At 39.9% G+C, this 15,806-nt stretch overlaps 1 protein-coding gene across 3 annotated transcripts in view; it reads right to left on the bottom strand.

Annotated features, from left to right (window-relative positions):
- Positions 1–15,806, bottom strand: part of ATRIP (ATR interacting protein) — a 42,712-nt gene that overhangs the window by 11,726 nt on the left and 15,180 nt on the right. For 2 of the 3 annotated variants that reach the window (XM_070738613.1, XM_070738614.1), the window contains 6 exons: positions 14,667–15,374; positions 13,998–14,146; positions 12,666–12,757; positions 11,220–11,303; positions 10,695–10,947; positions 2,185–2,477 (listed from right to left, as the gene is read on the bottom strand). In XM_070738613.1, the coding sequence (XP_070594714.1) occupies positions 2,410–2,477; positions 10,695–10,947; positions 11,220–11,303; positions 12,666–12,757; positions 13,998–14,146; positions 14,667–15,374 (1,354 nt within the window). In that variant the 3' untranslated portion in view covers positions 2,185–2,409. Of the gene's footprint in view, positions 1–2,184; positions 2,478–10,694; positions 10,948–11,219; positions 11,304–12,665; positions 12,758–13,997; positions 14,147–14,666; positions 15,375–15,806 lie in introns of those variants that run through there. The other variant, XM_070738615.1, reaches the window with a different exon arrangement.

Raw genomic sequence — 15,806 nt, 5'->3', positions numbered from 1 at the left:
GAAAATAAATTCCCTTTTCTTACCTCACTGAATATTTGGGTTCGCTTATTGGTTCATGTAACAGATATTGACATTACATTCACAATGGCACAATTGTAATGTTAGTGAATCCCTGGTCAATTATTTATTGCGTTCCGCCACTGAATACCGGTAATTAAAGTGAATTCTTAAGGTAAATCCTATCCTCCAGTTTCACTAAAAAGTACACAACATGAAAAAGCTCAAACTTTTCATGATCTTTAAAACACATATATCAGGGGTGGGTTCCACTTAACTTCACCACCAGTTTGCATTACAATATTTCTCGTGTGCTCTGCTCACACATATCCAAGTGCATTTTTGCTTGCACAAACACTCAGAAGCAGGATTTAGCCCAATACTCAGCTGAGGAGCTGATCAGCTGTGTTTTGGGCAAAGAAATAAAGGTCAGTATGACCCCAAGGGCAGGGGAGAGGGCTCTTTATCAAGAAGAGAAGCCATCCAAACATGGAAACATTAACCGAAAATTCCCCCCAAAAAAGATGGCGGTGCTCATGGACCAGCACCAACCAAACCAGATCCGTGATGCCATCATCATTTCACCAGCAGGTCGCTAACGGCTCGGGCGATCTGGTCTGAACCGGAAGGAATCTACTCCTGACACATACATATTCAGATGGATTTCTACTGTGGAGTATCTTCTTAGAATACTATTGTCTAAAAGAATGTTGACTTAAAATGCATTCACAACTGCAAGAAAAAAAGGGTAGCTCAGTTGAATTTTTTTTCACCTAATGCTCAAAGAATGAAAATGGTTGCAAGTTTTTAAAAAGGGAGGGGAATGCTGGTGGAGTGCAGAGTGGGAATCATGGATGAAGCATTCAATATCTTAAGATCTAGTTGAAAGGAGTGACACTAATAACAACTTTCCTCCAAAAGTTGTAAATGCTCCAACGCTGGAAGTTTTTAAGAACAGATTGGTTAACCATTTGTCTGAATTGATATAGGGTTTCCTACCTAAGCAGGGGGTTGGACTAGAAGACCTCCGAGGTCCCTTTCAAATGTCCTATTCTATATTCTATAAATAGCACAAGCATTAGAACAGCTTGGCTGTGGATTCCTGGAGCTGTAGTACCACCACCAGACTTGAAATAGATAACTTAGAGTCATCAGTTGCCTCTTTAGCAACAATTGAGAACTGGTTTGTCATTGCCGTTTCCTATATTTTTTTTCTTTAAAAACTTCCTTGTCTTATCTTTAGCCCTAACAGTATCTCATGACTTCCCACCAAATATTAATCCAGTCTAATACTGCTTACTTTTTCAGTATTAGTCATAAATTGTTAAGTGTTACTGTTCAACAACAGTATGTAATTCCTACAATAGACTACAACAATACAAGAGATTCTGAAAATTAATATTAGAGGGTATATTTCCTCACATTGAGGCTAAATATGTAACAGAGGAAAGACTGATGGAAAATTTTGGTTACTAATTTTAGGAGAAAAATATATTCTTGATAGTTAAGCTGTGCATTTCTCATTTAACAAGTGAACGCTAAAATTCTGGGATTACATTACTGGGATACATAAGCCATTCTTCCAGCGTAAAGCTACTACAGCACATTTTAACTGATTTCTAAGGATCCTTTTTATTTCTATATGGTATTTGATATACAGAATCCAAATCCCACTCAAATTAAGGGTTAAAAATTTCCTATGGAGAATAGAACCCGAACTGCAATTCTCCAAAAGGATGGACATCAGAAAACAGAGGATTTTTAACTGTAATTTCTAGTCACAGAATAAAATAATAATCAGAATTTATTTCTTTTGCCATTTCTTTCATAGTAAACTATGCACATATTACAAATACTTATTATCTTGATCTTCTAGCCTTTCATTCAATGTTTACAGAGATTTGTTCAGAAATAAGCACACATTATTTCAGTTTTACCCATTGGTGTACAGTATAGAATTTCAGATATGAAACTGTATTTTCAAAAACATTAGCATTTTTCTGTAAGTGGACCAGTGAAATACACATTAAAATGTCCTTGTTATTAAAAAAGAAACAATCTCTACTAATTCATAAAGCATATTAAGGAAATGAGATTCACCAAGTTCTACTTGGAGATTTAATGAGAATATTTCTGAAGCTTACCTACCTCTAACATTAACTGTAAATAATTCTTCAGGCACAAAGATTAAAGTTTATAGAGGTCATTTTTAATATATTCTTTGGGAATGTATATTTCAATATGGGAATCTATTCAATACAAAAGTAATATATTGGTTGGGTTGTGATGGTTTCTGGCAATTAATATTTGAAATGTTTTTTGCATTACAATGTAAATTTTAAAATACGCATTGAATTCAATTTCAATAGTAACCTGTTCTGGAAAGTAAACAAATACATTATTGAAAGATGATTATCTGCAATCCATTTCCTGGTCACTGACTTCGGGCTCCAAAGAATATAGTTCATCCAGTGCAAGTTCTAAAAGAACAAACATAGAATATATAAGATTATTTTTTTTACAAAATACCATATTTATTTAACACTGCTATTGTCTAAATTTAACAGTATTTTAATACAGAGTCAAATTCCTGTCCATCATGCAAAGTAATAACTAAAGGGTTAGTAAAGCTGAGGTAGGCAACTTGGTGACTACAAGAAATTGGAGCTCCGACCTTCTCAATTCTTTGCAATTGGCGTGCAGGCTAGCTTGACAGGAGAAATGGGACAACTTACCACAGCCAACTTGCTGTGGCCAACTCACCACTGGATAAGCCGCCACGGACAACTTGCTCCGGGATAACTCGCTGTGGGACTATGTAACAATTCTATTTAATTATTAAAATAAATCAAAATCATTTTAATTTTTGCCATTCACATTTCATTCTGTCCCTGCTTTTGTATCCTTTAATGATTCTATTTATACCTTTTCTTTGATATTAGTGTAATTCTTGTCCCACCACGAGCTGTCCTGTGGCGAGATGGCTGTGGCAAGTTGTCCTGCAGCAAGTTAGCCATGGCAAATTGTCATGGACCACTTGACAGGAACTGAAGAGTGGCATGCTCTCTCCTGGTTATATATACAGTGATACCTTGTCTTACAAACTTAATTGGTTCCGGGACGAGGTTCTTAAGGTGAAAAGTTTGTAAGACGAAACAATGTTTCCCATAGGGATCAATGGAAAAGCGATTAATGCGTGAAAGCCCAAAATTCACCCCTTTTGCCAGCCGAAGCGCCCATTTTTGCGCTGCTTGGATCCCCCTGAGGCTCCCCTCCATGGGAAACCCCACCTCCGGACTTCTGTGTTTTTGCGATGCTGGAGGGGAATCCCAGCATCGCAAAAATGAGCGCTTTGCTGGCAACGGAAGTCTGGAGGTGGGGTTTCATCAGTGAAATCGCAGCATTGCAAAAACACCGAAGTCCTTGAAACCCTACCTCCGGACCTCTGTGTTTTTGCGATGCTACGATTTCACTGAGGCTCCCCTCGCTGGGAAACCCCACCTCTGGACTTCCGTTGCCAGCAAAGCACTCGTTTTTGCGATGCTGGGATTCCCCTGCTGGGATTCCCCTGCAGCATCACAAAAACACAGAAGTCCGGAGGTGGGGTTTCCCATGGAGAGGAGCCTCAGGGGAATCCCAGCAGAGCAAAAACGGGTGCTTCGCTGGCAACAGAAGTCCGGCGGTGGGTTTGTAAGGTGAAAATAGTTTGTAAGAAGAGGCAAAAAAATCTTAAACCCCGGGTTTGTATCTTGAAAAGTTTGTATGCCGAGGCGTTTGTAAGATGAGGTATCACTGTATATACTTGTGAAAATTAATGAGCCCAAAATATGCATCTCTGCACACTGAAAATACTAGTGTACTGAAAACACATTTTATCATTTGTAAGTTTAAGAGACAATGCTGTATTCAATCTGTGTCACTTTTGTTTACAAAGTGAAGATAAGATAAACATTTCCAAAAACTTCCTAATTGGCTTAGTCACTATTCAGACATTGGGAAAAATTTATAGTTTAGTGGAAGAGCATATTGCTTCTAAAACGTAGGCTCGCGAGTTCAGTCCATAGCAGTGAGCTGCCCCGAGTCTGCGGAGAGGGGCGGCATACAAATCTGATTAAACTTAAACTTAAACTAAACCTCAAGAGATAGCACTAAATTAGATCAACATATGATAAATTGGAGAATTGCATTTGACACTTTTGAGGACAGAGGTTTCTACTATATGTCAGAAGAATGCAAAATGGAGTGGATCCAGGAGTTTCTACTCTGGAAATTAATGAACCTGATATACCATATTTTTCGCAGTATAAGACGCACCAGAGTATAAGACGCATCTAGATTTTAGAGGTGGAAAACAAGGGAAAAAGTATTCTGTACCAAATGGTGTAGTAATATATTATGTAATAAAATACCAGTATAGCAGAATACTTTTTACAAACATGTATAATTTTTACAACCATGTACACTTTTTACAAACTTCAAACTTGACAGCTTTAAGACTTGTGGACTTCAACTCCCAGAATTCCTCCTCCAGTCATGCTAGCTCAGGAATGGGAGCTGAAGTCCACAAGTCTTAAATTTGCCAAGTTTCAATACCTTTGCATGTTTAATCCCTAACCCAAAGGTTTTCAAACTTGACAGCTTTAAGACTAATGGACTTCACCTCCAAGAATTCCTCCTGTAGTCATGCTAGATGTGGTAATTAGAAGGTAAAAACAGCCCCATTTTTGCAAAAAAACGGGCCATTTTTTCCCTTTTCCCCACAAAAATTGGGTGGGCAAAGGATCTGGGGAGCCTGCAGACAACTATTGAGTGCTGGGGAGATGGCAAAAATGCTCCCATTTTTGTGAAAAAAGGGCTCTTTTTCGCATGTTTTTTCAAAAAGAATGGAGGCATTTTGCCTTCCTCAAGTCCCTAAGAGCTGGTCTACAAGCTTCACAGACCCCTTTCCCACCCCATTTTTGCAAAAAAAAAAAAGGGTGAAAAACGGCCCATTTTTCACAAAAACAAGGGCATCCCCCAATACTGCTCTGTAGGTGGGTCGGGGCTTCGGGGACAGCAAAAATGGCTGCATTCGGTGTATGAAACGCACCGACATTTCCACCTTCTTTGGGGGGGGGGGGGGGGGAGGTGTGTCTTAAACTCCAAAAAATATGGTATGTAAACAATGGAATGGGATGTAAAGGTTACATGTATGAAATACACTTTTGCCACTGTAGGCAATGAAAAGTGGCACATAAGGCGGCAAGATGAGCGTATCATGCCGCCTTGATTGCATCAGCAGAATCCCGCCCGGCTGCCCTATTCAGGGTAACCCACTCCCTTCTTAATCAGGGGGTAGTTGGGGAGCACTTGCAGGGTAGTGCCGAGGATTTTAACATATTTTCAGGTTCTCCTGGTGCACCAGTTGCGACCCTATTTGGACAAGGAGTCTCTGCTCACATTCACTCATGCCCTCATCACCTCGAGGTTCGACTACTGCAACACTCTTTACATGGGGCTACATTTGAAGAGTGTTCAGAAACTTCAGATCGTACAGAATGCGGCCGCGAGAGCTATCATGGGCTTTCCCAGATATGCCCATGTTCGTAAACATTCCGTGGCTTGCATTGGCTGCCGATCAGTTTCCGGTCACAATTCAGAGTGTTGGTAATGACCTATAAAGCCCTACATGGCATTGGACCAGAATACCTACGAGACCGCCTGCTGCTGCACGAATCCCAGCGGCCAATTAGGTCCCACAGCGTTGGCCTTTTCTGGGTCCTGTCGACTAAGCAATGTCGTCTGGCAGGGCCCAGGGGAAGAGCCTTCTCTGTGGCAGCCCCTACCCTCTGGAACCAACTCCCCCCGGAGATCATAACTGCCCCCACCCTCCTTGCCTTTCGTGTTGAAAACTCACTTCTGCTGCCAGGCATGGGGAAATTGACATCTCCCCTAACTACTTGGTTTATGTATGGTTTGATTGGGTTGTGTGATTATTTTATTATAAGGTTTTTTAAATTGTGTTTTAAACATTGGATTTGTATATTGTTTATGATTGTTGTGAGCCGCCCCGAGGGGCAGCATACAAATATAATAAAGAAATAAGAAAGAAAGAAAGAAAGAAAGAAAGAAAGTAAGAAAGAAAGAAAGAAAGAAAGAAAGAAAGAAAGAAAAATGGATTGAGGTAGCTAATGAAAAGAGGATCTATTTTTTTGAGTAGGTACAAAAAGGATTTAAAAGTAGAAGTATTCTTCTCTAAGAATGAACATCTGAATTTTCTCTATAAAGTCAACAAAAGTAGTTTTCCTAAGACAGAAAACAAAGAGCTACTTTCCTCCCCTCCCAAGTTATAAAATAGCTGGTGTAATCTTGGAAAGGAAAATTGGTGGGATAGGAAGTCTAACTCAAAAACAAGGGTCAATTTACCAACAACAGTATGGCAGACACCTGGGGATGAAACTATTCCATTAAAAAAATCTAATCAATGAGGATAACCAAAAAAGACCTAGTAATCTTGTTTTCTTTTTTGAAAGATTGAATTTATGAATATCATCTTATTATCAGGATCTCTATTATGTTTAATAATACGGATTCAGCTCCAGTGATCTTAGAAGCCGATGTCTTAGAAGAACTTGAACGATTAAAGATAAATAAGGCAATGGGTCCAGATGGCATCCACCCCAGAGTTCTTAAAGAACTCAGATCTGTCATTGCTACCCCCCTGACTGATTTGTTTAACCAATCCTTGTTAACAGGAGAAGTTCCTGAGGATTGGAGAATGGCCAGTGTTGTGCCTATTCACAAGAAGGGCAGTAGAGAAGAAGCTGGTAACTACAGGCCAGTTAGCTTGACATCAGTTGTAGTTAAAATGATGGAGACTCTACTCAAAAAGAGGATAAATCAGCACCTAAAAAACAATAACTTATTAGACCCAAATCAGCATGGCTTTACTGAAGGCAAATCATGTCAGACTAATCTCATTGATTTCTTTGACTATGTCACAAAGGTGTTGGATGAAGGTGGTGCCGTGGATATTGCCTACCTGGACTTCAGCAAAGCCTTTGATACGGTTCCACATAAAGAGCTGATAGATAAATTAGTGAAGATTGGACTTAATCCCTGGATAGTTCAATGGATTTGCAGCTGGCTGAAGCGTAGACATCAGAGAGTTATTGTTAATGGCGAGTATTCTGAGCAGAGTCAGGTTACAAGCGGTGTGCCACAAGGATCTGTTCTGGGTCCTATTCTTTTTAATATATTTGTGAGTGACATAGGGGAAGGTTTGGTAGGGAAGGTTTGCCTATTTGCCGATGACTCTAAAGTGTGCAATAGGGTTGATATTCCTGGAGGCGTCTGTAATATGGTAAATGATTTAGCTTTACTAGATAAATGGTCTAAGCAATGGAAACTGCAGTTTAATGTTTCCAAATGTAAAATAATGCACTTGGGGAAAAGGAATCCTCAATCTGAGTATTGTATTGGCAGTTCAGTGTTGGCAAATACTTCAAAAGAAAAGGATTTAGGGGTAGTGATTTCTGACAGTCTCAAAATGGGTGAACAGTGCAGTCAGGCGGTAGGGAAAGCAAGTAGGATGCTTGGCTGCATAGCTAGAGGTATAACAAGCAGGAAGAGGGAGATTATGATCCCACTATATAGAATGATGGTGAGACCACATTTGGAATACTGTGTTCAGTTCTGGAGACCTCACCTACAAAAAGATATTGACAAAATTGAACGGGTCCAAAGACGGGCTACAAGAATGGTGGAAGGTCTTAAGCATAAAACGTATCAGGAAAGACTTCATGAACTCAATCTGTATAGTCTGGAGGACAGAAGGAAAAGGGGGGACATGATCGAAACATTTAAATATATTAAAGGGTTAAATAAGGTCCAGGAGGGAAGTGTTTTTAATAGGAAAGTGAACACAAGAACAAGGGGACACAATCTGAAGTTAGTTGGGGGAAAGATCAAAAGCAACATGAGAAAATATTATTTTACTGAAAGAGTAGTAGATCCTTGGAACAAACTTCCAGCAGATGTGGTAGATAAATCCACAGTAACTGAATTTAAACATGCCTGGGATAAACATATATCCATCCTAAGATAAAATACAGAAAATAGTATAAGGGCAGACTAGATGGACCATGAGGTCTTTTTCTGCCGTCAGACTTCTATGTTTCTATGTTTCTAATAAAATCTGGTTTTTTTAGAAACCCTTACGGGATTCAGATTAATATCACATCTACTTCTTTTGCTATTAATGAAAGTAAGGATCTATTCTGCAAGAGACGTTCCAAGGAGCCGAGTTGGGCCCCAGCAGTGAGGGTTAACAGTTAAAAACACTGCTAAGGGAAGAGCTTGATTCAAAAGATTTTTTAAAATTCTGAACCCTAGACTGCAACAGAAAGTTTGGGAAATTTGCTTTTTAATTATAGCAAGCTTGCTTAAGATTTGGGCTATGACATTTTTCATTTTAAACTTCAAAATGGGAGGAAACAATGTCACCAACTTTCAGCCATTGAAGGCTAGACAAAAGAGTTTGAGAGGGCCATTCCTGAGCTGAATAATTCAATCATCTTATCTGGAAGAGAATGCAAAGGAATGCATACAACTCAACAATACTTTATAAGGGGGAAACTTCATCAGCCACATATTTAAAATTATTTCCTTCCAAATAGACATAACTCCGTAAAAAATCAGCATTAACAACGAAGTAACTTTAGGATAGTCTCTAAACTATTCCCATTGCTTTGGTGCCAGTACACACTTCTGAAATTATAATAGTATGTGAGAATGACTCCGAAGAACAAGGAGAAGGCATCCTTCCTAGGAAACGATCAGACAAGAGAGGAGGTAAGTCCCCAGTGGCTTCACAGTGAAGGAAGGAAACTTAGGAAGGTCTCGCCCTAATGGATCAGGAAGTTAAAAGAGTCGGTGGGAGATCTGTACTTTCAAACTCTGTTTAGATAGTTATACAATAAAGCAAAATTTCCTCAACTGGTCACGTTTCCTCTCTGGTTTAATACAGACTTACAATAAAGTAGAATTAGCTCATCTGGTTATGTTTCCTTTCTATTTTACCTGGGGAAATTTAGAGAGGATGTTGTTGATGCACTCCCTGGCTGCCAGGTCACAAAGCACCAAGAAGCGAAAAGCAAAATGCTCCTTACAAAGAAAGCATTCTTGGAAATGAAAACGGTGTTAGAAAATGATACTTTGCAGCGTACAAACTTCCCATCCATATTTTACAAATTCAAAGAGGGCAGACAACATACCATACCTAAACAGTACAGTGGAACCCCGACATAAGAGCTGCTCTACTTAAGAGCAACTCGAGATAAGAGCTGGGAGGGGAGAGATATTTTTGTTCTACTTACAAGCCCAAATTCGAGATACAAGCGCCAAGGAGCTGTCTCCTGAAGCCAAACGCTAACTTCCGCGTTCTGCTTCAGGAGACAGCTGCGAAGCGGCGCGCGTGTTTTAAAAGGTTGCAGCCAGCCTGGGGGGGTCCGGGGGGTGCTTGCAGCTTTCTTTCTTGCTCTTTTTCTTTCTCTCTTTTACCTTCCCTTCCTCTATTTCTTCTTTTCTTTCTCCTTCCCACCTTCTTCCCTCCCTCCCTCCCTTCACTCATTCCTCTCTTACTCTCCCCTTTCATAAGTTTCCTTGCTTCCTTCCTCTGTTCCTGTCCCTTCCCTCTTTCCTTCCTTCCTTCCCACCCTCCGTCCATTCATTCACCCATTCCTCTCTTGATCGCTTAAAGCCGGTCCCTGGTGCAAAAAGGGTTGGGGACCTCTGTCCTACAGGATTGGGTGGCAGAGAAGTTGAACATATGTAAATTTAAAAGTTTAAGAAAGTTTACAAGTTAAGTGAAAGAAACTTCATTATTCATTTATATGTACATGTACATTTCTTCATTAAAAAACATGTCTTTCTGCATAATTTAGACTAACTTTGTGAGTTTTTTGAGGGCTGGAACCAATTAAAATTATTTACATTAATTCCTATGGGGAAAAGTCGTTCGAGATAAGAGCTGCTCGACTTAAGAGCCCAGGTCCGGAACGAATTAAACTCGTATCTCGAGGTACCACTGTATAGGCCTGGGGAAGATATTTCAGTTCCCCCATGCCTGACGACAGAGGTGGGTCTTAAGGAATTTGCGAAAAGCAAGGAGGGTGGGGGCAATCCTAATCTCAGGGGGGAGCTGGTTCCAGAGGGTTGGGGCCGCCACAGAGAAGGCTCTTCCCCTGGGTCTCGCCAAACAACATTGTTTGGTCGACGGGACCCGGAGAAGGCCAACTCTGTGGGAGCTAATCGGTCGCTGGGATTTGTGCGGCAGAAGGCGATCTCGCAGGTATCCTGGTCCGGTGCCATGAAGGACTTTTTGGTAATAACCAACACTTTGAATTGTGACCGGAAACTGATCGGCAACCAGTGCAGACTGCGGAGTGTTGGTGCAACATGGGCATACTTTGAGAAGCCCATGATTGCTCTCGCAGCTGCATTCTGCACGATCTGAAGTTTCCGAACACTTTTCAAAGGTAGCCCCATGTAGAGAGCATTGTAGTAGTCGAATCTCGAGGTGATGAGGGCATGAGTGACTGTGAGTAGTGATATTATGATAGGGAACATGAATGATGTTAGAATGCATTTGCAGGTACTTGCAGGTGGCAGGTCACTCTCTATATTAGTAGTCACACGTTTAATGCAAGGAGTCTCACCTTCACAAGCTTTTAAATGCTGCCCTTTTCTCAGGACTGCTGTAACCCCAGACAAAACGCCATCGTATTGGTGGAGCACTTCCAGGCAATGTTCGTGGAAAAGTTTATCCTTCTGGGAGAGACCATGCAGAAGCAAAACAGCGTCCCGCAAAAACTGAACAATTTGCTTTTCATGTCCATTGAACGCGATTCCTTCCATTTTTCTGATCAAAAGCCATTGCCTATGTAACATTACTATCAGAGCTTTCACTGCCTGCAAGAAAACAGAATACAGTTCTCATAGGGAGTGGGGTGTGTAGTGTTACATTTATAATTGCTCTCTCTTTTGAATTGCACCATTGTAACGCAGACATATGAGATTCTTATTATAAGAGGACCAATTTGGAGATCAGAAGGTACACTTAAGCAATATAGTCTGACTGTTAGACTGAACAGGCAACACCAGAAAAACATGGTGTTTTTTCAGGTAGAGAAAAAGCATATAGTATTAAACTATGATCATAAATGTAATTTTCAGTGGCTTACCTCAGACGTGCACTGGCAATCTGTTCCCACAAGTAACACAGAAGATCTACAACACTGCATGCACTTGGTCAGAAAATGAACTGTCTAAGAAAAATTAACACAAAATACTTTTTAAAATGTTATTTTAAAAGATAAAATATGTAATATCAAAATAAAGGAAAACCTGCATCTCTTTGGCCCCAAACCTACTAAACAAAAGGGGTTGAAATAACAGGGGGAAAGGAGGGAGAGGGGGAGGACTTTCAAGTAAATGTCCCGAGCATCAGGCTTTTAAGTTCAGTATAATCCCTCTTACTAACATAACTAATGTATTTTTTATTACTGTATTTTGCGGACTATAAGACGCACCACTGTATAGGACACACTAAGGTTTCAAAGAACAAGCAATTTTTTTTTGTCCTTCTAGCCCCAGAAGCACTCTGCAAGCCTCCCAAACCCTCTCTGAACCCCATTTTTTTTCACAAAAATGGACCCATTTTTCATGCCTTTTTTGCAAAAATGGGTTGGGCAGAGAGCTTGGAAAGCCTGTAGAGTGCTCCTGGGGGCTAAGGGAAAGCAAAAGCACCCCGGTTTTGAAAAAAACCCTGTTCATTTTTCACCCATTTTTTTGCAAAACTGCGGCAGGCAGAGAATTTGGGAGGTCTGCAGAGAGCTCCTGGAGGTTGGGAGAAAGCAAAAATGTCTCAGTTTTTGCGAAAAACAGCCCATTTTTCTCCCGTTTTTTCATGGGGGTATTTTTGTCTTCCTCCAGCTCCCAGGAGCATGCTGCAGGCCTCCCTAATCCTCTGCGCATCCCATGTTTGTGGGGAAAAAGGTCAATTTTTTTGCAAAAACAGGACAAGGCGGTGGGGCTTCAGGAGCCAAAAGTGGCTGTATTTGGTGAACAAGATTCACCAACAGTCCAACCCTCTTTTAGGGTTGAAAGAAAAGGAGAGAAGATTTGATTAATAACATTACTCTTAATTTAATTCAAAACAGTAAATAAACAATTACAAATTGTAAGAGAGAAAAACTCAGAATCCCTTTACTGTGACTGAGTTTTTTAGACTGGGGCTAAGGGGGCGGTGCCTGTCTATATTTAAATTAAACTCAGTCCCTTCCAATGAGACTTGAGAATTACCCACATTGGACTCTCCTTGCAAGTGCATTGGAGAAAATACAGTACATTTCTCTGTTACATAAACTTGGTTCCAGCTATGTTCAGAAAAAAAAAGTCAGGGCTGCATCATATGCAGTCCTTTAACTCCCTCCCACCCCCAAAAGCTGAACCATACCTCAGACAGCTTAGAAACTGATACAAATGTATGGTTTTCAGTTGGAAGGCAGGATAAAGATAAAAATTGTATTTTTATAATAAGATTATTCAAAAGCTCAAATCCTGCATTTAATCTCTCCTGTTCAAAGAACAGTCATGTTTTTATCTTGAAACATGCAATACACTTTTACCTCTTGCTCCAACTGCAGCCAAAGTCCTTCAGATGCTAATTTATCGGGACGTGATGTGATGTACATATATAATGCCAAAAGTAGGCAGGTTTCTGTGAAAAGAATTAAGTATAACATGTCAACATTATTATTCATGTGGCTGCAATGTCTTAAAAACTGTGATGCTTTTTGAATGCAATGTGCTCATTTTCTACATGACAAAAAATAAATACTATGGTTTAAATTCATTTCAAAGTGGATACTAGGGCAGGACAGCTGTTTCCCTTAGGAGAGGAAAATGTTAAATTAATACTATCAAAAGAGTGCCCGCCTAGTATTTGGAAACAATTTCCTTAATGCTTATCCTAGCAGTAATGTCTGAGGGTTAGGTTGCCTACTTCTAACATAGAACACTTTTGAAATAAGCATTTCAGCCATGATTCTCCTAATTTCATCCAGCTGACTGTATCTGTCCCCTCATCTTCCTCACTCCATTTGAATGCGTCATTTGTTCAAAAATAATATTATGGGCAAGGAGCTGGGTAGCCCCAGTGGTCATGCACAATAAACAATCTGTACAGAAATGATAACTCTCTTGGCTGTCCTGTGATGGGTACATGACCATTTCAGCACTTTTAGCCACTCCAAGTCCTCGGAGAGGGGCGGCATACAAATCTAATATATTATTATTATTATTATTATTATTATTATTATTATTATTATTATTATTATTTCAGTTTTTCTCCCAGAGGGACTGAAAGAAAGATAATTTGTTTGGATGCCTAAATGTCCAAGAATATAATAAAATATTCCAGTTGACGGAACAAGATGTTATTTTAGCAAGAAGTGTCTTCAATTGCACTATGTTCATTCAAAATTGTTCAATTTTTACAAGTTTAGGAAAATAAAACATAAAACCTGGTGACAAAACATATATTCTCTTCTTGCAAACTGATTTTAGCCATTTACCTAGACGGTTGGAAAGTGAACAGAAATTCTGATCAAGCTAATGTGATTTCAGAACCATTTCTAAAGCTACTTTATTTCACAGAATGATACATGCACAGTCACAGAAACCCAAATTTTTGATAAGTGTCAAAAGATTTTACAATAAATAGGGAAATACAGAAATCCTTAAGCAAACAAACACTCATACTTTAAAATGCATCATATTTTAAAATGCTCTTGTTTGCCTTATGAATTCAGTCAATGTCTATGGAGATTCTCAGTCATCCAGGTCATGGTTGTTCCAAAGGCTGTTGTTTTCAATGGTTGTTTTCAAGAGGCAGCTGGACTTTCTGAATACAGTGTTTTATTAACACAGAAGGATAGCTAAGATGTTCTCTTTCTTACCTGAATGTGAACAGAACCGAGAAGCCAGCTCGTGGTGCTCAGTAAGCAAACTTAACATCCTAACAGTAAGAAGGACAGCAAGCAAGGGAGTTTCTGAAGATATGCAGCGAAGCAGGATCTGTGACTGGTTATCAAACAAGCACTGAAAACTTTATAGAAAAACAGAAGAAAATACAATTTAGTATATGGTTTTTCCAGCAGTGGGTTCCTACTGAGCAATCAAAATTAACCATGCAGAGAAAAGAACAGAAATGAAGCACTTCAGATCCAAAGATGCTCCATAAGGAGATATAGGTCACACACCATACCTGTTGTCAAATCAGCATATTTTGTTCCCTGGGCTTGCACAAGGTGCTTCAGCCTGGATGTGCTGTCAGCATAACTTTGCTCCAAATATTTCGCAATAATGCTTAGGAGATACGGAACAGTCTCCAGATGTGATGGCTTTGATTCCCCAAGTTCTCAGAAATGGATAGCACTGGCTGCCAATTTGTAGAGTCTGAAGCCACACATCTGGAGGATGTCCAGATTGGGAGAGGCTGTTTTAAAACCCACAATAAAACAATCAACCTGCATGTTTTTAATCAAATGAGCTACGTCATGTGAGAATGCCATGAAACAAAATTATTTAAAAATAAAAGTGGGGTTAAATTCAAGCTCTACTTTTACCTTATTAATAAATCAACTGTTGATTTTTCAGCTAATTTCACCAAAACTTTTAGGCACTGATTTGCGATATGGCACCTCTGGCATCCTGCTGATGTTACACACAAGGTTAAGAGTTGCAGTAGCTTTTTAAACAAAGGATGTTGGGATTTGTCCAAGTTGGAAATCTCTAATTCTGGGAGGGTTTCCTTAAGATTAGTTGTCTTCTGTTTACTGCAAGCCACAGTCTCATTCTTTTCAGAGACGTCCATAATTCCTGGATTACAATCTGCTTTTCTATCACGCGACAGAAGTGTATTAATAACTTCCCAGCTATAAAACACCAAATAGTAAAGGATGCCCAGTGACAAGAGTGCATACTCTTCAAAAGTGGATAAAGCTTCCTCTATGCTTGAAGCTGCACTTGAAGATGTCATGGAGGAGCCAGTAGATTGGTTTCCAGAAGAAAGGTTTCCAGTCTTCGTCACTGACAGGAGGGCTTGGTTATATGCACCAATGTGAAGTTCCAGGAGGGGGAGAAGATGTACTGCTCCAGGAATTTTGAAGCATTTAAGGTGGGGCACATCTCTCCTGTTTTGTAGTCCTTCCAGTGAGCCACCATCTACAGCAATCAAATTCAATCCAGTTAAGGCAAGTTTTTGAGTAGTACTCAATGAAGTCTCGCCTTCCTGAAGGCTTGCAATCTTGTTACTGATTTTTTGTGTAGATTCCCTAAGAAAACAAGGGGGGGGGGGAGAGAATAAGTACTGTTTGTGATGTTCTGTGCATTTTCTGAAACTAGAACACATATTATACCCCAGGCAAATGGGATCAAGGACATTATTGCCACTTTTTGCAAAGGAAATTGTGAATAAGGAAAATTTGTCTTACTTTAACAGCAATAGCACTTAAGACTTATATACTACTTCATAATACTTTCCAGTACAGTGATACCTCATCTTACAAACGCCTCATCATACAAACTTTTCGAGATACAAACCCGGGGTTTAAGATTTTTTTGCCTCTTCTTACAAACTATTTTCACCTTACAAACCCACCGCCGCCGCTGGGATGCCCCGCCTCCAGACTCCCATTGCCAGCGAAGCACCCGTTTTTGCGCTGCTGGGATTTCCCTGAGGCTCCCCTCCATGGGAAACCCCACCT

The sequence above is a fragment of the Erythrolamprus reginae genome, chromosome 2, assembly GCF_031021105.1.
Source record: "Erythrolamprus reginae isolate rEryReg1 chromosome 2, rEryReg1.hap1, whole genome shotgun sequence".
Taxonomy (NCBI): Eukaryota; Metazoa; Chordata; class Lepidosauria; order Squamata; family Dipsadidae; genus Erythrolamprus; species Erythrolamprus reginae.
The sequence above is the reverse complement of the archived record's forward strand: the minus strand, read 5'-3'. Positions and strand labels throughout refer to the sequence as shown.